General features: G+C 43.8%; 1 protein-coding gene across 12 annotated transcripts in view; it reads right to left on the bottom strand.

Annotated features, from left to right (window-relative positions):
• KTN1 (kinectin 1) overlaps nt 1–22,292 on the bottom strand; it is a 78,560-nt gene that overhangs the window by 28,782 nt on the left and 27,486 nt on the right. For 10 of the 12 annotated variants that reach the window (XM_087748078.1, XM_087748085.1, XM_087748084.1 and 7 more), the window contains exons 4-18: nt 20,794–20,961; nt 18,365–18,495; nt 16,118–16,234; nt 13,173–13,313; nt 10,975–11,081; nt 9,268–9,400; nt 8,147–8,234; nt 7,686–7,852; nt 6,969–7,037; nt 5,103–5,140; nt 4,405–4,495; nt 4,029–4,097; nt 3,264–3,301; nt 3,057–3,147; nt 665–733 (exon numbers count right to left, since the gene is read on the bottom strand). In XM_087748078.1, the coding sequence (XP_087604204.1) occupies nt 665–733; nt 3,057–3,147; nt 3,264–3,301; nt 4,029–4,097; nt 4,405–4,495; nt 5,103–5,140; nt 6,969–7,037; nt 7,686–7,852; nt 8,147–8,234; nt 9,268–9,400; nt 10,975–11,081; nt 13,173–13,313; nt 16,118–16,234; nt 18,365–18,495; nt 20,794–20,961 (1,517 nt within the window). The remainder of the gene's footprint in view (nt 1–664; nt 734–3,056; nt 3,148–3,263; nt 3,302–4,028; nt 4,098–4,404; nt 4,496–5,102; nt 5,141–6,968; nt 7,038–7,685; nt 7,853–8,146; nt 8,235–9,267; nt 9,401–10,974; nt 11,082–13,172; nt 13,314–16,117; nt 16,235–18,364; nt 18,496–20,793; nt 20,962–22,292) is intronic. The other 2 variants (XM_087748082.1, XM_087748074.1) reach the window with 1 other exon arrangement.

Here is a 22,292-nt window from a genome sequence, read left to right on the forward strand (position 1 = left end):
TTTTCTCATTCCACAATGGTACAGAGTCAGGGGTGTTCACAAGAGCTCTGCCAGGCAACACTCGCAAAGGAGACAGGGCTGAGCGACACAACGGCTTTGAACCTGCAGCATCCTGCGCGAGTACCAGTCCGACTGGCTGCAGCCAGTGTGCCATGGGTAAACATACAGAAGAGGAGGGACAAAAAGCCATCGTGATGTAAACAGTTTTTCCATTCCATGAGCCTGTTCTTTGGTTACTACTGGTTTGAGAATTCATTCCAGGATGGAAGAAAGCAAGTAGAGCAAAGATCTTACTCTGGTCTCCCCACAGCCCAGTAAGAGCCCTCTCCGCTGGAAGGGCTGCTTGCTCATGGGATTTCTTTTTATTCCAGAAAATTCCCATTAAAACTGGAGGAGTTGCAGAAATAAGTTTTTGCTTGTGTTAAGCTAGCATTCTTCGGGGGTTTCGGAGAAACTCAACATTTTGTTTGCACACTCTTGACTAGGTCTAGAAGGCAGCCACAACTGCCTTACTTGAACCATCCATAGAAGAGAAAATACCTAAAAAGCAACAGGCTTTGACACCAACCAGCTCAGCCTAGGGCCAGCTTAAGAAAAAAAAAAAATACTGAATTTAAAAAGAACAGAAGATATTTGATACAACCTCAGCAAACACTGGCTATACCTGCTCAGACAGGAGAGTCTGCAGCTTCTGAACTTCAGCTTGCAGAGCTGTGTTTTGATCCTTGAGAACCTGGAAGGAAATTTAAACATTCTATCAGTTCAGAACTGCAAACCCTAACGACAGCATTTTTATTTTGGCAATGAGGTAATTAAATAGCACAGAAGTCGTTACAGTGAGTTCTTTGGAAGCTACAAAACTACAAAGATCCTTTCCCCTTCTTTCTTGCTTTTCTGTATTAATACTTTTGTCCTTATGTTCCCATGAGAAACTCAGCTGTTACCATCTTTATTCCCTGGCAGAGGATCAGACAGTACCAAGTGTGAGAGGCAAGAGAAACTGCATTTTCCTCCTAAAGCAGTATCAGCATCATGTCAAGATTTGATAGCTGCCTCTTACAAAACACTCATCTGGTGAAGCAAATGGTCTAGGATCACCTCTCCAGTTCTCTTCAGCTGCCTTTACGCTGAGGATGCACAGCAAGGAACCAGCAATCCAGCAGCAGAGAGGTCTGCACAGCTCCCAACGCTTTGGTCTGACTGCAGGCTGGACAGAGGCGCATCGGGAAGACAAACAACCATACCACAGACCTTGCCTTCCCTTCAGTGTTCCCACAGCAGCCCTTTACAGACAGGCTGCCTGTCTGGATTCCTCATATATGTTTTAAAATCCTCCTCTATTACTGCTTTTTGTTTTACAAAGTCTTTAAAAAGAATTGCTACGTGCTTTACAAAAGTAAAAAGCAGGACACATGACCTATGCTTCAGACCCAAAGCCTTACAGGGACAACACAAGCAAGAAGGGACAGCAATGGTGAACATTAAAAGAATTCCTCTGTTTTGAACCTGGCTTTTCTCTCTTTCATGTGCATGGGAAAAAAGGAGCGCTTCCTCAGGTGGAAGCACTTAGTGCAGAGCTGGTCTGGCTTACGTTTGGCATCAAAGACAGGAGGAAGAAGAGCCCAGTAGGGCACATAATATCGGTGCTGAGAGCACGCTGTGAATTTCCACATGACGATCTGCGTTCAGTTGCCTATTTACTTCCCAAGAACTGCTAGGATTGCCTCCAGCTGATTTCTGCCATTACTTAGCACGGAGTTGATTTCAGCACATAACCACCCACAACACCTCTAAAGCCTTTTTCCTGGGTAACAGTTATACAGAAACCACCACTCTAAGGAAGTGCAGATTACTCCTCCTTGTATTCATTTTCACCACTTCAGCTACCACATTCCACCATCCTGAAAGCCCCGAGACTGTCACTAACTTGAAAGTCAATGACTTACTCAAGCCCGCCACCCCTTTCCAGATCGTTTACGTACCCGTTACCCAGAACACGCTTCACTGAAAATTCAGTTGATAGTTGATTTTCCTAATAAAGCTATCTAAAGTTGTACTTTGTTTCTCATTGTATTAATTGAGCAAGCTTCTTCCCTCTTACTCTCTGACAGCTTAGAGAAACTAACAGGGCCTTGCAAGGGTCTCTCACCAAAACACTTTCAAAGTGCCACTTTAATACATGACCCAGGTGTACTACCTGCTTGCTAACACCTTCAAAGAGCTCCAGGAGACTCACGAGGCATGGCTGCCCCTACACAAGCCATGCTGCCTCTGCCGCTACCCGCCTGCTCTGCTCCTCACCAGCAAACCTACCAACTTGACATTATGAGATTCAGACCGAGTCACCTTTCACCAGAAGCATCAGGAAAGCAGCACTACCCAAGAGGGGCTTTAAAGGAGTTAAAAAGATGGAGTCATCACCTTTCTCAAGAAGCAGGTCTATTTCTAACAGTTAAAGGTCAGAAGAACAAGCCTACGGTGGCAGAGGGCAAGGAGGAGTTAAGTTGGTCTCTGCATGCACCATCTAGAAACAAGCATCAGCTCTGCTGTGCACACCCCAGATGTCAGCACTAAAAGCTTCCGCAATTTAGCTGCAGCCTTATGAGAAACAATTTGGAAGATGGCAGGAGAAAAATAAGCATTTTTACACCTATTTTGACAGGAAAAAAAAGAAAAAACCTGACAGCATGATAACCCAAGCAACAAAGGCTCACACCAAGGCCTTGGAAGTCACATTAGAAGGTGGAATGCAGAGAAACCGCAATAGCTTTTACTGAACAACCTCCTCTTCCAGATTTCAAAGACCTCACTTCACAACTGCAGACACCACATTTAACTTGTGTTACCCCACCTCTTACTCTGCTGCAGTCTGTTGCTACTACTGTGACATCCCACATCGCTCTTGCCTTGCGAACAGAATACTGTCATTTACCTTAACAGCTGAAAGTCAGTTTTATTTTACAAATCAACATTCAATTGTATGAACTGCTCCACAACCTCCAAAGTCTGGAAAACTTACTGTAAATAAGCACAAGAACAGCTATTCTGTACCTTACCTTGCATTCTTCTTTTGTGTTTGAAATCTGAGCAAGTTCTTCTCGAAGCTGATCTTCAAGAGTTCTTATTTTGTCATCTTTGATGTGAATGCTGAGACACAGCAGAACAATTAAATACATTTCCTCATCCAAGTCTTACAAAAAGCATCAATTCAAAAGAACATAAAAGACTGACAAACATTGTTTATCAATCCCAGAGCTATTTACCTTTTCTGCATCCTTTCCAGCTCATGTGCAGCAGCAGCCTAGATATAAAGAGGATTAACGCAGACTTAGGATACATCACATGATTCAATCAGTCTTTCATTCCACAATATTAAAAAGCTGGAACAAGTCATTTGGCCTCTCAGCACACGACTCGCCAGCAAGAGTGAAAGCGGTAAGCTTGTCTTCATGCACTTTTAAAACACCAATATCTACCAGGCAAGCGTGCAATTACACAAAGGGAAGAAGATCTCAAAAAGATTCATTTGACAACCAGGATTATCTCTAATTAAACACTGCACTTCTACCTCTGTAACGAACAGGCCACATAACAGGAACAGAGGGAAAGCATTGTGTTTTGTTCTAAAAAGATATCTCTGTTGAGGCGGGAGGTTTTGGGTGCGTTTGGGTTTTTTAGAGGGGTGCTTATGACCCTTGCATGCAAACACCAGGACTGCATATTTGAGCACAGTTGTGTTCACTCCTGTGAAGTGTCCTGCACTCCGCATGCCTGCAAATCTAAACCAACCAAGCAAATTGCTTCAGCAACTTCGACAGCCAAGTAAGAAACAGATTTTGCTGGTGAAGGAAGGGCAAGAAGTAGGCCTCCCACCAGCTGCAAGAACCCCAGGGAATCATGTATTAGCCCGACTCTGTAGCCTCACACCTTTAACATCCTTAAAGCCAACGGATCCGCATTTGCATTTATGCCAGAATAGGTAGTGGGAAGAGAGTAAAATTGAATATTTAATGAAACAATTATTTTACCTGTTCATTTGTCAGAGCCTGTAACTTTTGTACTTCTGATTTCAGGGATAGGTTCATATTCTGTAAGACCTGAAGGAAGGAGAAAAAGAAATAATTTGCACTTTGCATAGAGACAGTATTTCAGTTAAGTTCACTCTCCAGTGCAAAGTATTTCAGGTCATTTTTTGAAGGAGTCTAGAGGTAATAGCAAGGAAAAAACCCAAGCTTTCTTATCAACTGCTTCCCAGTTGGGAAGCATTGGCCTTGCCTAGAAGAGCAAAATCAGCAGACCTGTAGCTGAAAGAGCCGGTTCTAGGCCCAAAGGCCTTCATTTTGTATGCGCAGCCAATGAGCCTCTCCCCGTACCAGCTGGCATTTACACATGCTTTTATTATACCTTGAGCTCTTCCTCCTTGCTGGTTAAGTTGGCATGTTCATTGCCTAATGAGTCCTCCATCTGCTTTATCTGTTTGTCCTTTTCCGCAATCCTGCACAAAATGAGAAATGATGACATTATCAGTACTAAAAGGTCTTGGATGAAAGTGGTACACAAAGCATCAGGCTAAACACAAGATACATGCTGGCCCTGAAGTCCAGCTCCTAATCTAAATCTTGCTGACAGTACACTTTGGGTCCAAAAGCTTTTCCATCCGTTTTAAATACCGTTTGCTTGCCAAAAATTTATGGGACATTCTCAAGCTCTGAAACACAACTATACTGTCTCCCAAAGGGAGAAATCTCCTGGCACAGCCATACAGCCCAAATATTAACAATTCTCATGGTCATGCACATTCCTGCACATTGCACTGATCCCTGCACAGAGGCAGCTGTAAACAAGAGAGGAGACACCGCTTTCCGTGTAGCGTATAGAGCCACGTACAACGGACTCCAAACCTGAGGCCAGACACGGAAGGGAAATCCGCAGGAAGCGGTTTCCCGGCTCCCAAGTCAATCTCACAGCGAGAAGTTAAAAGCATACACAGCAACATTTCCTTCAGCAGTCCCTCCCGTACGCATTGCACGTGCGCGGAGGAACGGTGGCACGCATTAAAAGCCACTAACACCTCCCAAATACCAGAGGAAACGAACACTCACACTTTCTGAAGTTCTTCTGCCAGGACTGAAGCTGAGGTCTGCAAAAAGAAAAAAAAAAAAAAAAACAAAACAGCTGAAAGTAAAGCAAGTCAAAGAATCATCATCTACAGTGAGCCAGGAATAGCATTTGTAGGATTTGTCTAGTTATTTTAAACTGGCACAGGACGATTCCAACTATTTCCTGGCTAAGGAACACTGAAGAAACACCAGCACATACTAATGCCCCTTTCCCTTTGGCCTAAGGTAACATGAAAGGAAAAAATGAACCATCTTATTTGCCCTTCACCAGATTCAAACAAGCCACGGGGATCACCAGCACTTGTCTCCCAAGGACTAAGTGCTTTACAGGACATTCTGCTGACAAACCACTTGAACTGAAAGAACACCCCACACAGTGCATCAGGACTCATGTTAGGAACAGAAATGGCAGCATAAAACCAGCAAGTGGCATTTTTACCCCTTGGAAAAAGCCTGTTCCTATGTGGTTGCCCACAACAGGGAAGGAGAGGCCCATCATACTGGTTATCAAGACATCGAGGGACCTCTGCGGACTGTTCCACATCCAGTTTGGCAGCAGCTGTGGCAGAACTTCCACGTTCATTTGTGCTTCAGATGCATGGTTCTCCTTATCCAGCCTTACCCTCCCCCAAAATCCTGGATCTCGCAGAGCCTATGCCCATGGGACCCTACAGCAATTCCTATACTGCCTTATCTGGATCATACCATGGAGAACAGCATCAGAGGGAAGAAAAAAAAAAAATGAAAGGGAACAAATAGTTCCAGTCCCTGAGGGTCTCCTTCATGACCAAAGCAGTTTCATCAACCCTATCCAGTCCAACCTCGCTTCCCCAAAGTGCTATTTTCACCCCCACTGTCCACAGTGGAAAAATGGCCCTGCATTTTCATGGCCAGTAGGGCTCCATGGGGAAAGCACACACCTCCTTTCAACAGCCTCCTTGTGTAACCCAGAGCAAAAACCTAAAATTTCCCTAGGGATTTGTTTCCAAAGCCCTTTTAAAGGGCTGGGATAAGAGGAGTAGGTCATGAAGATAAAAATAAATCCAGAGTGCCTCTTCCTTTGCTACTCTCCCCACCCAAAGGGTTAAAGCACCAAGCTCTTCAAACAAAGCCAGATAACACATTTTCAGTCTGATGTTGAATTTAATCAAACTACATCAAGCACATCCATGATTAAAAGAACACAGCACCCAACTGCATAGGAACAGTCTCCACTTGTGCCCACAGAAGTTACAGCCTTTCTGAGATAATTTCTGTGACCTACCTCTACATGGAAGCAACTGCAGCAACTGAGGTTTTACATAGTGTGTACAACAGAAATCATTTCTCAAAGAAACTAGTCAAACTAAAATTTTAGAGATTAAAAGAATTGAGAAAGGTATTGTGCAGGTTTGGTGGGGTTTTGTTTGTTTTCTGCACAGAAGTCACCACTGGAATGAACAAAACAGCTTTATGTGGGAGCTACCATAAGACACTGTTTCTCAACTTGATGCACAAGGGAAAAGCATGATCAGGTGGTTCACACGAGGACTGCAAAAAGACCAAAGAACCACAAGACAGAATTGTACACATGCAAAGATACAGAAAGAAAACATTCAAAAAGGTACTCTACCCTTTGGTTATAAACGAAAGCTACTACAGGAGGAAATAAGTGGATTTTTCCCCCCAAAAGGAGAGCAGAAGCTTAAGTTTTAAACCAGTTTGAGAAACATTAGAAAAGGAGGCTGCTAACAAGTCTTTGTTTTCAGCATTATGTATCTCATATCCAGCTACAAAAAAAAAAAATCTGACTTTTAATGAAAGTTCACAATTCATGACTACAAAAGAAAGTCTGAGAACATGCTGTACCTGGGCTGCGATTTGTGAATGAAACTTCTGAAGCTGAGCATTCAAAGCATCATTCTGCTCTATCAGCTCCTTGTAAGAGAGCACAGAAAGAAAAGCAGGCTGAGATCTGCAGCTAGTCAACTTTTGCTAGGATTAGCTCTTAGCCATGATTATGTTAGTAAGAACAGTTTAGCGTTTACATGTCAGACACTTCTCAAAGATGCTATTTTTCTCACCACTAAGATCAACCAGTTTGAGTGGAAGCATAAGAACCTGTTCTGAACCAAGAGAAAAATAGTCCCTGCCCCACCGTGTGCCATTTGGTTTCCCTGAAGCCCTCAAGAGCTATGTCCACACTGCCCCCCACCACTTGGCGCCAGGAGAAGAGAGATCACTCCAGAAGAGCTCACACAAACATCAAAGGTACGTGGCTGCTCTTCCAGGGTGTTCCCCAGCCCATGGCGTCATTTCACAGCTTGGGAAATTGCCTGGGTCAGCACGTTTTCCTGACTTGCCTGGAGCGCTTCTCCGGTCTGAGATGGCCCCAGACCTCCTCACAGCACCACACCCAAGGTCTCCCCTCATAAGTTGCCGGATAATAGACTGGCACACAGTTTTCTCATTCTTTATTCAGTGGAAAAGCTTTACTAAAGCAGCATTTCAAGGATATTACTGTGTTTCCATAGGCAGAAAGTGGAAGGAAGAAACCAAACCCTTAAGGTACGTGAGCAATACTACCTGCACCTGCATTTGCATGGAGTCCTCCGCAGTAGCTCTCTTTTGCTCAGCCTCTATTAACTGCAACATCCTCTGCTCCAGCTGCTGTTTTGACACCATTGTATCAGTAAGTTTACTGTGCAAGCTCTGGATTTCATTGTCTTTGGCCACAAGCTTATTCTGCACATCTGCAGCAGAAACGTCAGGATTTTAATTCAGAAGTATTTAACTCTGGGGGAAATAACTTTCACTGTAAACAGGGAGGCTGATTAGAAGCCTCTTTCCAGCAAGCCAAGGTTCAGCTCTCCCATCAGCATTCAAACTAACTGGTATCACAACATACTATTTCCCCAGGGTGCTGAAGCAGTACTGACTTCACCTGAGCTTTATTTAAGCCATTGACTCAATAATGCCCTTTTTTTACAAATGGCAACAGCCAAATTACTGCAGGGAGCATTAATTAGGAGTTTTGTGATACATGCCTTGTTGTGCTGCCTCGTGTTCTGCTGTTCTTTTCCTGAGATAAGCCTGGATTTCTTCCCATCTTCTCTCTGCTTCCTGCTGCTGGACCTTACATTGAAGAGAGAGTTGATGAAAAGAAGTCGAACCTTTAATTTATTTTTGAAACATTCAGAGTGCATCTCTTCAGTGCTATTCCCAGAACATATGGCAATGAAGTAAAATTGTTTCTTGTTTCCATTAGGGCACATCAGAGAGACAGAGTGCCCTGTAATCCTCCTCCTAAAGTAGTTTAGCCTATTAATTTGAAAGGCAAATTGTGAACAGGATTTCATTATAGGCTCTTAACAGGATGGTTTCTGTAATATGAAAGTGTAGCATCTTTGCCCTGCAAGTTCAGAATTAACATTAGAAACCAGACTAGCCATGCATCACATAAATCTGCATCTAGTAATTAAAACATGTCTCAACTCTAGGTATCAACTCTCCACCTGCAAGGGCTAGAGACAGGGAGAACTTCTGGTAACTAAGACTTAATTGCAAATATGAAAAAAAAGTAATGAGCTCTAGATTGGCATTCTCACCCAAAACCACCAGGTTTCTCTTCTGAAAAAAAAAAAAAAAATACATAAGACCTTTTCTTCCAAAGAAAAGGAAAGACATGCATCCAGAAGCCAGCCCGTTTACATTTAAAATCTTAAAAAAGTATATTTATTTTAAAATTTAAATATACATTTAAGCAAAAGCATGTAGTTTCAAATAAAAGTCACACAAGGACAATGCCATCTGGATGAACGACTCCAAAGTATCAAATCTTGCTGGAATTGTACGCTTACAGAAAGCAAAGTTCAACATCCCCAGTTAAGCTTTTTAAGGATATTTACCTGGAAGGGTAAGTTTCACTTCATAGGGAGGTTTGTAATCACTCAAAACCCAGAGTACTGAATAAAAACATTAAATAAATCCATAGGCTGGCTCAGCCTATCTGACAATAGATACTGGCACATATGAAGACAACAGAGAGATTTAGTGGCCAGGGAAACAGCTAAAGCGATTCTCACACAGCTCACATCCCGCCCGATTCAGAACTTGGCTCAGATAAAGCCTTAAGCGCAACTCGACAGGCAGAGAAAACCCGAGTCACCTTTAGCTGAGCAACTGCCTGCTCTGCGTTCTTCTTCTGGAGCTCCTCTTGCTGCAGCTTATTGCTCTTCTCTCCCAGCTCGTTCATCAGCCTAGCATAATCCTGGCGCAGTTTGTTCAGTTCAGCCGACTGCCTAAAAATCAACATTTTCACAGCATCTTTTACAAGAAGCATAGGCCATAACAACAGCTACCCAAATATCAACACCAAGTCCTGTATTTGCAGCCAGAGGGCTGTACTGGGTGGGAGGTTTTTTTTCCACACCACTTCATCCTAGGAAAGGGATGAGAGCCAGGTACTCTTGGCCATCAGCACAGCAGCTACAACCCACTGAGTAAGAAACAAAAGGTCAGGATTAAGCCCCAGGCAGCAGTTCCTTTTCAAGGTTTGCAAGCTGGTGGGCATAATTTGGACAGGTTTATATAAACTAGAGAGGCTCAGCATAAGGAAAGGTCTCACACCAAAATTCACATTCCTTTCCTTTTCCCATAAAGGATTATTGATCTCACACTTACTCAAGCCTATTCCTCCTGGACTACTAACTGCATGCATCTCTTCGGACTATACGTTGCCTCCTGGCCTTGACTTATCTATTAACTTATGAAGGCATCTGATGTACTCTCTCACTTAGGGAGAGAGGATGCATTTGTATAGCCCAAGGGAAGAATTTTAAAAGGCTCCCCTTTGTGTCTAAGCAAATAAAAAGCATTTTATTTTTACCTTAAATTTGCCTGAATTAAGGATTTTTCAAGATAACTAAGAGATAACGATGCTTCATTTCTACAAACAGGACACCTAAAATCAGGGTACCGGTACCCTTCTCCAAGCACTCATCATGTCGTCCTGCCCTGGCAAGACACAGGCAGGGAGCAGAACGCGTCTCTGCCAAGCTGCGCTTTGCCGCGGGGAAGCTGTTAACAGAAAGGTCCTCCTTATAGAAGCAGCATCTCTGCAAGAACAGCATAGCCAGAGAAGGAAGATACTGAGCCCTTAGCCCTTTCCAAGCCCCGACAGCAGTTTTGACATTCTAGTCTCCTACAGTAACAAATATCTGAGATCATATAAAGTGGCGGTTTTGCTTTCTACGGGCAGAATCCCACTGGCAGCAATTCACCCATCTGACTATACACCTTACCGGGGTGCTCAGCTTCTACCACAATATCTACAATCCGCTCTGCCAGCTCAGGGGCGGCTTAAGTCATAACTCACAAAAGACAAAACCTTGAGATGCCTTTTTGTTTCTCCAAACATTTACAACACCAGCAGGTAAATCCAATTGCCGCCCCAGTGCTATCATTAACTGCAAGGTGTTGATATTTTTTTCTTATTGCAAGACTGATTTATAAGTTTAGAGCTGTTGTTCTCCCAGAGTCCAGCATCAGCACCTCTCCTAAAGCCGCAAGGGAAAGGATACATACCCTGCCAAAATCACCAACTGTGGCCGATCACTTCTGCACTTCTCTCTGTTAAAGCCTCAGCACTCACTCTCTAAAAGCTCAGGCTTCAAATTGATAAAAGACAGTAATCTGTTTTGAAAGCCTTGGCTCAATGCAAATACAAATAGCTACCTCCCCAGCTCCAAATAACTGTGTTCCTAGCTGAACCACAGAGACAGCCGAGGAGATAGAAACAAAAGGAGCAGAAGCCAGAACAACTCTTCAGGGAAGGCTTAAAACCACACAGAGCCCCGAGTAGCTGCAAACATACTTGCTCTCCATTTGATTGGTAGAAGTACTGACAGCATCTCTCAGGATACCGTTTTCCTGCTTCAGGTGGCTTATTTCTGCCTCCATCTGCTCACGGAGTTGCTGGAACTGAGGGGGAAGAAAAGATCAAAAAAGATTAAACTAAGGAGAAATAAAAAACCCTGCAACTTAAACTATTGTGATATCTTACCTACCGTTAAGTAAATAAAACTAAGGGGATTTTTTGGGAGAGGGGCAGCTTTACGTCCTTCCTCACACCCCCACTCTTAAATTAAACTGCGCAACTCAGACCCTCTTGCTCAAGGAAAGGCACCAGATTCCTTTTATACCAGTGTATCAACCTATTTATCAAGGCAACCTTTTTTGGTTGTTTGTTTAAAAGACTACACAAGCATTACTTAGGATACCGATTGCTCAGCTGCATAACTTTAGATACTTTTCAATAACTGGATAGCAATACATTACTTTTCCAAAGGGAAATAAAACAAATGCACTGTGAATTAACACCAGAAGTTTACAAAGCCTTTAAACAAAGCAGAAAAAGTATAAAATAACTAACAATACACAGAGGATAGCATGTAAATTGTAAAAGAATAGTTCTCATCTAATATCCCAAAGTCAAGATTGTGAAATAGATCCTTTATTTAGGCAATAATATGCTTCGACTGCATTTCCAGCACGGTTTGAAACTAAGGCAGAGAGAAGCCCTAATAACCTAAGGCTGCTTCAGAATAGCGTGAACAAAATCAAAAGACAGGATTCAAAGGAAAAAATATGGACTCTGCATATGCAGACAACAGCACAGCTGGTCTTACAGCCCAACAGCCTCCTTTGAAAATCCTCAAGCACATACAGTTACAATACTTTCTTTCTCAACCAGTACCAGTTTGTAGATATGGTTGACACCATTTCCAAGACCCAGTTTCATCAAATGGCTGACTCAACAATGATTTTGTATATAAAAAAAATTCCAAACAAATGTTTGCGTAACAACCACAGCAGGAGATAGCAGTCCCTGCAGGGCAGCCGCCTCCAATTCAGCACCAACACATCCAACAAGCTGGTCCTTGGATGTTTGTTAGGGGGTTCTCTTGGTTCCTCCCCCTTTTCTTTTCATGCCAACAGATACAGAAGATCCCAACAGAAGCAAGGGCACAAGCCCCATATAACTGGAAGCTTGGAGAATGAAGTTTCAGCATCTCTGCAACGCTACAGCACATCAGCAGGGGGAGCAGAACCAGAGCACTGGTTCCTCTGCGCATCCTTCCTCCAGCTCTGCCTGCCGCAGCAGCGTTTGCAAAAGCCACCCAGTCATGCCCAGAGCTCCTTCACCCTCCCCAGCCAGCAGTAAGACCCTCTCATCATGCAGTTGTCTGTATAGGTTCAAAGGAACCTGTCTCTGCTCTGGAGAACGTAGTTCTGCTCCAAAACAGCAGAGATGCTACTCTCTAAAGTGCCAAGACAGAAAATACAGTACTAAAGCTGGAAACTTCGCATGCTGGGCTTGATGCTGTGACATTTATACAGAAAAAAAACCCAGAATGTCAAATCTAAGCACCAGTCAAGTTGGTATAAGAGGGGCCATTTTTCTTAGAAAACTTTAAGTCAAACTTTTTAATCTGATGAAACAAACTCTTCTGAAGTCACTCCGTTGTAATGCCACTTCAGGAGAGAGTAACAAGGGTCTTAAAAAAATGCAAGCGTCTGCCCTTCAAATATTTTCAGCAAAGCATTCTCCCATGCAATGATGTTTCTTGCTATGGTGTCACTCTGTACTATAATTTTAAAAAATGAGATTTATCAGCTAGTAAGTGATCATCAGCATTAGTGGCTCTCTGAAGTTGAGTATTTCAGTTAGATTTTACACTTTGAGTAACATTTCAGCAGAAGACCACGAAGCAAATTAACTAAGATCAGATGCCTAGCTAGCACTGGTCTTTTGCAGACTACAAAAGTCACCCGTGAGAACGTCTCGTCTTTCTTTTATGTCAGGAAACTGCCACAAAGTTCCCCGTGCTCACGCAGATGTGTTATACCACCAGCTACCAGCACACTGCGTTCAAGGCTCAGGGTAACTAGTAAAGCCAATTTCTGTCTGAGCAGACAACAAACGCTGCACCCTGGCTAAAGCAAAGGTTTCTCAGCACCGATCTGCTTGTGCATGAATACCAACTCGAACGGTTTGGGTAAAGCATTTACCTTTATCTTCATCTGCTGAGATTCTTGATAGCTAACGTGTATTTTACTCTGAAAAGTGCCGTGCTCCTTTTCTAGCGTGTTGATGCGCTCTCGCATTTTCGCTGTAAGCAAGCCGTTTCTCTCCTTTTCTGCAACCAGCTCCTTGGGTGGGAGTGAAAGGAAAAAGGAAAAGAAGTCACCTACTGCTGCTTTCTAGAGTTTAACAGTGTTTTAAGATAATTAAAAATACAGCAAGTGTGCATCAAACCAAAGTCAGCAATCTTCGCTGAGAGAAATTACAGCGTTAGACCTGACCAAGCTTCCAGCACCTTTATGAGGATTTAGGATCAGCATAATTTCACATTTATTAAAAAGAGGTTTGCCAATTTAAACACTGATCTGCTGATGTCTCAGAAGAGCTGGAGTCTTATTTCCATAGAGTCTGGCCAAATTACACAGAGTCCGAACAATTAAAACCATGGATATCACACAGGGCAGAGCTTAGATTTTCATCCCAAGTTTAGCAAAATGGAAGAACGCAGGTAAACCGTGCCAAAACTACAGAGCATTTTAGAGCAAATAATTGCTTTGTAGCAGGTTGCAAAGCCAAATGTTTTGCCAGAGGAGATGGGCTATTAGTACCCAGCAACAGCCGGAGAAGCCCTGAACCCCACCAGCATGACGCCGTATTACAGCTTTCAAATAAAAATACACATTGCTATGTAGATTAATCATTTATTAGCTAGTTATGTAACCCAGACACCTGAGAAATCCATAGAGCTGCTCCTCTGCAATATAAATGCACTTGCTGTAGCAAGCAAAAACATTTAAGTGCAGCTTTCAGCAAGCTCCCATTGCAGAAGGGGGTATTTGTACCATTTAAGCTTCAGGTGTCTCCAGCTCCTTACAGTGCCAGGGAGCCTTGACACATAATTTAAGCATTCTAAATTATTAGCCTGAATACCCTCCATCTCTTCAGAGTAATTGTAGCTTTTTCCACATTTTAATTTAAATAAAAGCTCTTCTCTCTTTGAGATCCAACTTACTAGCTTCAGGAGGCTGCTCCCCCTGAATGAAATAAGTGACACAAGTTCCCAAGCCCACGTTCACGGAGGCATTTAGGAACTTGAGTCACACCAGACGTTTTAAGTCACTTCTGCAAATACAGCGTAAGCAGCTTGACACAAAGCCTTCTCCGTGTTATATTTGCATCTCTAAGATGCAACAAAAAGAAGGGCACCGGGACATATGGCAGCTTCCTTCTACCCCTCCACCAATTCCACCATCCATCCACAGTCCTCACTAACTCGGCTACCCTGTCAAGGCAGCGCCAGAGATCCTGGGAAGATAAACTTTCACCTAGCTTGTGTTTTGCCAAATACCTCTGAGGTCAGGCACCTCTTGCTCTCATTCATCCTCTCCAGTTATCATCTTTATCAACACCCCCTGCAGGAACACCTCTGCACCTTACAGTCCCTCCATAGCTTTTGGCAGTGTTTTCAGAGAAACATGTTCATTAGGAGTTTTTTGTCAGTCAAGCTGAGCTTTTTCCCTTGTTTATCCTGATACTTTAGCACTGCAGCAACTCTGCTTTTACCCGTTTTTTCCCAGCTTTCAGGAATGCCTATTTATTTCTCCTTCTCCCTTCCCTCCCCCAATCCAGATGGCAAACCCCCCCCCCCCCGATGACCCCTTCTTCTCCACAGATCCTGCCCTGCCTTCGCCACCACCACTTTGCAGATGTTTCTTCCCCAACCACATCAGCTTCCCTCACACCCAGGCTCCTTCATACATTCCCTCTGCTTCTTCACCAGCAGATACTTCCCCCCTTTCACCCTGCAATCCTGAGCCAGAGTTTTTTTTTCCCTTCAAACACATCACAAGTCCTTTCTCCCTAGTTACATATTGACCATCCCAAACCTCTCGATCCCACCTGCAAATATCACAGAATCATAGAATGGGATGGGTTGGAAGGGACCTTAAAGATCATCTGGTTCCAACTCCCCTGCCATGGGCAGGGATGCCACCCACCAGACCAGGTTGCTCAAAGCCCCATCCAACCTGGCCTTGAACACTTTCAGGGATGGGGCATCCACAGCTTCTCTGGGCAACCTGTTCCAGTGCCTTACCACCCTCACAGTAAAGAATATACACCTACCTGTGCCCTGCCAGGAGCTCACACAAAACCCACTCCCTTCTTCCCTTCTCATTTGCCAAGGCACCCAACTGCTGTGTCCTCTGGCCATTCTGCTCCCGTCTTCAGCCACCCAGCCTTCTGTGCCCAACTTCTGTCCCACAACACGACCCTCCTCAACCTAATGCCTGTGTGCTTCCAAACTAGCCAAAACGTAAGAATCCTCCCCCTAGAAGAGTCTCCAATTCACTCCATATCTGCCTAATTGTTTGTTCTACTATAACTGCTTTCCTCTGAAACCTTCATAAAAGAAAAAAAAGAGGCCAAGTTTCATAAACTGGTCTTGACAGTGGTGCATCAGCAACTAAAGCAATCAGAGCTGCAACTCAAGGGGCTAAGCCAGCAGTCTACGCTTTCTGTAGCTGCCTTCTTACAGAAAACCGATGATTGTTGTGCCTAGAAGCACACAAGCATGTGAATACTAGAATATGCATCAAATTAAAACTGCAATGCAGAAAAGGTGTTTAATATCCACAAAACCAGATTATACTCATAAGGAAGTGTTTTTAAAGTAACCTTTTGAAAAGAAAAATAGTCCCAACTTAATAGTCTCAGTAAATGAACTCTCTGGAAAAACTACTGCAGAATAACTCCACATAAATACATTAATAGCATCATAAAACCAAACATAGTGTCTTGCTTTCCCAATATAAAAAAATCCATCTATCAACTTATACTAACATCAGTAAATCAGCATTTGCTGGCTGCTGGTCCTACAAGCCCCTGCTCCTCTCCCACAGCTCTCTACATGCCTGAACCTCTTTATATTTACCTGGGTTAGCTGCTTGCACTGCTCCTTTGCAACAGCTGCCTCCTCCTTCATCGCAGCCAGCATTTTCTCTTTGTCTTGTAGCTGATGTACAGCTGCAGCCGACTCAGCCTTGCTAGCCTGCAGCAAAAGTACATAAAAATGATCATACATGCCAGAAGTACTTGCAGAGCACACTAGCAGGCAGCAGAGCAAACTTGAGAGGAAGAAACACCCCCTCCTGCCCCCAAATCATCCGTCCGCATGGCGTACGTGGCACCACCAGTACCCAATTCTGCTGCTAATGGATCCTGCAGAGCCAATTTCATTAGAGAAGGAAATGCATTTTCAAATGCACTGAAACCAATTAAGAGAATAAATGGGCTTTTAAGGTGCTTCCGTGTTGGAAGAGAGCTGCTGTGGTGGCACTGGGGAAAACAAAGAAGAGCCATTAAGAGAAATAAAGGAAAAAGATGCAGGGGTGCTGAATCATTCCATAATTGAGGTTGGAAGGTACTTCCAAGATCACCTGGTCCAACCCATGCTCAAAACAGGTATAACCCAACTTGGATTATAACTACAAACTTAATCTCTCGAAATATCTCGCTACAAAGCGAAAAAGGGAACACTGATCTGGTCCCTCCTTCCACTTCACAGGAGAGCCTCCAGTTGACGTAATTACATTTCTGCTGGCGCACTGACACATGAAGTTTCAGAGATACTGCAAGGAACAGAACTAGAGGAACGATCCCGACAGTCCTGCCACTTGTATGCTGGTCCTAAAATGAAATAACTGCGGTAAGGGGTAAACCTTCAAAAATTTGCACTCAGACTTCATTGAGTGAAGTCTGATAACTGAAGCAGTGAAGAGGAGCATCAGTCCCCTAAACCCACTCTGAATTCATCTGGAAGCTCTCCTTTAATGGTATTGTACCACATACATACCCAAAACACATGTGACAGTGTCTTGCATGATAGGAAAATATTCCCATCTCCATCTACAGAAACCTACATTTTTTGGTCATATACAAACCCAGGAACCCATTTTGATCCTTGAGGTTTACCTTTAACATAAAACATTCCTTAAAAAAAACCCACACACAACAAATGCAGCAAGCAAGCTGGCTGATGTTCTGAATAAAACAGGGAATACCATTGCAAGTGTACCACTACAGGGTTTTCAGTCAAGCATTGAAACAGGGGCCAGAGAGAATGTGAAGTCTCTGTCCTTGGAGGTTTTCGAGACTCAGCTGGACAAACCCCTAAGCAACTTGCTCCGAATTCAATGCTGACCCTGTTTTGAGCAGGCAGTTGGACTGCATGACCTCCTGAAGCCCCTTCCAGACTGGATTACGTGATATACCAGCATATTGCGTTAATTGAGCTGACACATATCCAGTTCTCCATTTCTGTTCTGGTACCATATCTGCAGAAGAATACAGAATTGCAAGACTTCAAGCATGACGAACAGGATGATACAAGGACAAAATGACAATCATAATGAGTCACGGGCAGGAGGAGTAGACATTTGTAAGATATTGGTGGTCACCACTCTCTTCCATCTTAATGCAAAAATTAAAAAGAACTGCCAAGCACTGGCACAGGTTGCCCAGAGGGGCTGGGCAGTCTCAGTCCCTGAAGGTTTCAGGCCAGACTGGATAAAGCCCTGCGCAGCCTGGGCTGACCTCAGAGAGCTGGCCCTGGTTTGAGTAGGAGGTTGGACTACAGACCCTCTGAGCGCCCTTCCAAGTCTGAATTGTCCTAAAATCCAGAGAAATACATCCAAAGAACTCATCAGACTAGAATCTATAGGCTTTAAGATGGACAGACTTGCAAAACACAGAATTAGCTGGTTGAGTGCACAGCCACAGCAGCTTTTCCTTAATTTCTACTATAGTTTATCCTATTTACACATCTGTGAAAGATCACTCCTGAAAGTCACCAGATAGCCTTCCCTCATGCCAACACACACGCGTCAGCTGCAGCAGCAGTCCTACGTTACATACCTTATTCTCCACGGCTATGTCTGCTCTTTACGAGCGGTCAAAAGCCATCAGCCTGTCTAGCCAGCCCAAGGGATGGCAGATGGCAGCACACAGACATCTGACAACTGCTTTCTGCATGCAAAGCAAGTGCAGACCAGCTGGAAAAAGTCTTCCAAAAGACAGAATGCAGAAATCAGAACAGAACATTGACATAGCTAATTTGACAGCATCTCTTCCAGCTTCTGCTTATTTAATAGTCTTCTCTCCCCCCGCCCCAGTCATTCACCTTCTGCAAGACGTCATGAATTGCACTGGATTTTTCCTTTAACACCTCCACTATGCAACGGGCCTCATCTTCAGTGAAGATCATACTCTTCATGGCCATTACAAAGTCTTTAAATTTTACTTCAGCATTCTCTGCAATACAGAAAGGAGGATATATTTACTTTGGACTCCATACAGAATTATTTATTTTGCTTCAAAACTGCATGTGATGGGGTATTATTACACATTATATTTAATTTCAGTCCGAAACGCCAAGAAGCAAAAGGTCATGAACATTCAGCAAAAACAACGTATCTCTGATTTAAATCCGATAACAATCTGCCAGCTGACAGTTTTGGGAAAAAAAATCCACCGCTTTGTTTGTACAGTTGGTAACATTTATAGAGTTGCTAGCAAGAAGACAAAGCATAACACAGATTTCGGGGGGGGAAAAATAGCATTAATGTGAAAACTTAAAGAGTCCTTTCTAGTGTATTATGACAGTAATTCAAACTGAGCTCTCAATTTAAAGGACAGGCTGGCTCCACAAACAATATGCAAATGACAAGGTTAAGAATTTCTGATTACAATATACAGAAACCAGCAAAATATTCCATCAGTCTAAGTTTGGAAATGAACTGCTGCAGAAGGAGTTCAGCAGTAGGAAGATAAATCAGTTCATGTTTAAAAAGACACAAATAAGGAAACACAATTCAACTCATCAATGGTCTTACAGGAGGCAAAAAAACCCATTTGTTCATAAAAAACAGGCTGCACATAGATAGGTCATTAGGTGGCCCCCTAACTTAAGTAAATGGAAGCACAAGACCAAGGCATCCAGTATCTCTGAAATATTCACCCGGGGACAAAAGTACATCAAGGGACTGGAAGGGGAAAAAGGAAAAAGGAAAAGCGTAAAAGTGATGCTTGGTTGTCCCAGAGATAATGGAGAAGGGTCCAGGTTTCCCACCATAGGTATTAAACATGCCATTGAAACCGAGTCACACATTAAACCCAAACCTCTCCAGAATTTGAAACATGAATGAAGAATGAAAAAGTGCTGGTGATACTAAGCCCCCAGTAGAAATTACCGAGCATAAAAATAAATCACTGAATAACAGAGTCCAGGGAGGCAGGGGGGAAGCACTGAGAAATTCTAGCACGCTCTCTCCTAGTCCTAAATCCAACTTAGTCTTGGCCACAGACTTCAGATCACATCATTGCTGCACTGGCATCATCAATGATGTTGTTACCAGGAATACGCCAAAATCCTGAGCCCGCAGTCTGGTTAGCCGGGAGCCTATAGCAGCTTGGCATGGACCAGCCTGAGCCCTGTGCTCCCTGGAGACAGCAAGACCTTGCCCTTGCATCCAAGAAGCTTACAATTACAATAGGGGAAGATTTCTATATTGGGAGGGCAAATCCCAGCTGACACAGGAGAATTAGGAGCTCATATAGAAGGTTACAGCTTGCAAAGGGAATGAGAAGGGATGGGTGCACCGAGAGGCTTTGTGCTGCAAGGCAGTAATATGCAGCCATTAAGCTAAAAGCACAAAAGGAGCCCCCGGCAAGTGGGAATCCAATCTAGATACCACAAGGCATTGCCAGGAAGCTTTTGAGGGAGCATTTTAGAAGACAAGTCTAAAAAGAGAGGTTCCAAAGAGCGCAGTGAGTGACCAGGCAGACAACGTTGGAGAGCCAGCCTTCTGCACAAACCCGAGTAGGGAATCACTGCTCAGTCACTTAGCTTCTGCTCTCTGGCTGCCCACAAATTTGAGGGTCTCGCCTCATGGCTCAGCAAGTTTGGCATGCTTTGAGCAGGTCAGCGGCCTATTTAAAGTTTCAGGGTGCTCAAGAATCACTCCAGGCCTCCCTCAGAAGGTATGAAGCAAGCTCCCCTGTCCCAGCCAATTCCAACAGCATTGAAAGGAAAATTAAAAGTCTTCCTGGAAGCTGGCAGATTATCTCCACTGGCAATTTGCTTCAGGTAACTCTGTGCTGCACTCGGAGATACACACTGGCCGGTCAGCCACAGCTAGCTCCGTGGACAGCCCTAGAACATACAACCTGCACTCCCAGTCTCAAGTAGACTCCAACAGCCTGTGCTGAAAGCTCTTGGTTTAGAGCCCATCACTGTTAGCGTTGCCTGAACTATCTACTGTAAAACTAGCTCACATGCATCTCCGGTGTGCTCACTGTGAGGACACAAAAGCCTACAGTCAGCGCTAAAAGGATTCAGATGGCGCAAAGCCCCTTCCACGGTGCCAAAGACAGGGGAGAAACAAGCACAGACAAGAACAAACAGCGTCGTGCAGCCACAAATGTTTTCCTCAAATCACTTCTTCCCAGCAAATAAGGGAGGATCTCCCTCTCCACATACACAGTGTGTTTTCCCTGTTCAGGTTTGCAAGCAGGCTATGCCAGAGACAGACTGCACTATTGGTTTCTTACCTTTATCTGTTTCATTCTTCTGTTTCTTGCCACTGCTCTTCTGGATCCCCTCATTCACGTTTTGTTTTGCTACTTCAACCGCTTCTCGCTTTTCCAAAGTGCCAGCGTCAGAATTATCCATCAAAGGAATATAAGTAGTTGCTTGAATAAGAGGTTCATCTACCAAAACTGTAATCAGAAGTCCACAGGATGGGTTAAAGCTTTATAATAATTAACATCAACACTTTTAGAAAAGGTGCATAACATATTAGACAGTTGGATTAAAGCATCTCTAACCTCAATAGTTAGTTATACTCGCTATTTCTATTATCCTTCACAGCTTAACTCATTAAAGCTCTTCAGGTAAGTTCATTAAATAAAGGTCTCTAATGCACGATAATTTAATAGCTTAAATTAAATTTCTATTTCCAAAGCTGCCTTTTAGCATTTTAACAAGTAGCAGAGAAGAACCTTTACATTTTGACTTTCATTTCACTTTAATGAGAAAGTTGCATATAGCATCAATGAGACTGGTTTACTTGTGGCTGCGTATGAAATCATTCAGCCTCCCTGAAGCATGAGTATAGTAAAGTCTTTTGTCCCTGTTCTGTTAAAAGCTGGTACCTTACTGCCAGCATTTTCACCCAGATTACATCACCTACGCACTAAACCATTTAGGCAGAACATGTAGTAGGGACAGGAACCAAGCTTATTTCACATGCAGACTCAACCGCACTTAATGAAGATCTCATCCGTCAGAGCAGGCTTTACGCATCATTAATATTCAGAGAGGTACCCAGAGGTACTGACCGACCTCGGGTCTCCATTCACACAGCAGCGTATAAACGTGATGAGGATCAGCCTCTGCCCAAAGAACTTTTCAGCCTGCACTGCCGAGACAAAAGCCGAGGAGGGGAGAGGAAGGGCGACAGACCAGGGACAACAGAGACAGCCAGCTACAGAGCTGGATTTGCTGTTTGCCCAGCTCCTGAGCTGCTGGTCCACACTGCCTGAAGTATGCGAGATGTTGTGCACAGAGCCTCCACGGCAGGAAAGCTCGCTGACCCAGCCAGCCCAGTCTGAAGGGCTGACGGAAAACAGATGCCATGCGGCAGACCAGAGAGAGGAGGAATTGGGTGGGATGCAAGGTTTCAGGCATCAGTGCAAGACAAATACACATTCCTGGCTGCCAGAGAGCCAGTTATAAAACACTTTTGTATTCCGGCTGCTGTTAAGGAGCAGAACAGGACAGACAGACCTTTTATGTCACCTGCTAGAGTCTTTCCCCTTAAGCAGCCAGCAAACACCTGCAGGTACACTGCAAGCTCAGAAGTGAGGAAAGCTCTCCCCTAGCAGAAATACCCACCACCTAATCGAGCTACCATCCTCACCTTTTCCCTTCTTCTCCTTATTAACTTCCCCTCCTCATTTTAGTCCCCTCCTTTCAAAATCTATTTAATACCAACAAGACATTTTGCAGTGTCAGTAACATCTGAAATCCCCATAGTACTGTCTTGGCT

The sequence above is a fragment of the Nipponia nippon genome, unplaced genomic scaffold (genome assembly GCF_047370975.1).
Source record: "Nipponia nippon isolate SJK-2023a ecotype South Korea unplaced genomic scaffold, ASM4737097v1 scaffold_11, whole genome shotgun sequence".
NCBI classification, from domain to species: Eukaryota; Metazoa; Chordata; class Aves; order Pelecaniformes; family Threskiornithidae; genus Nipponia; species Nipponia nippon.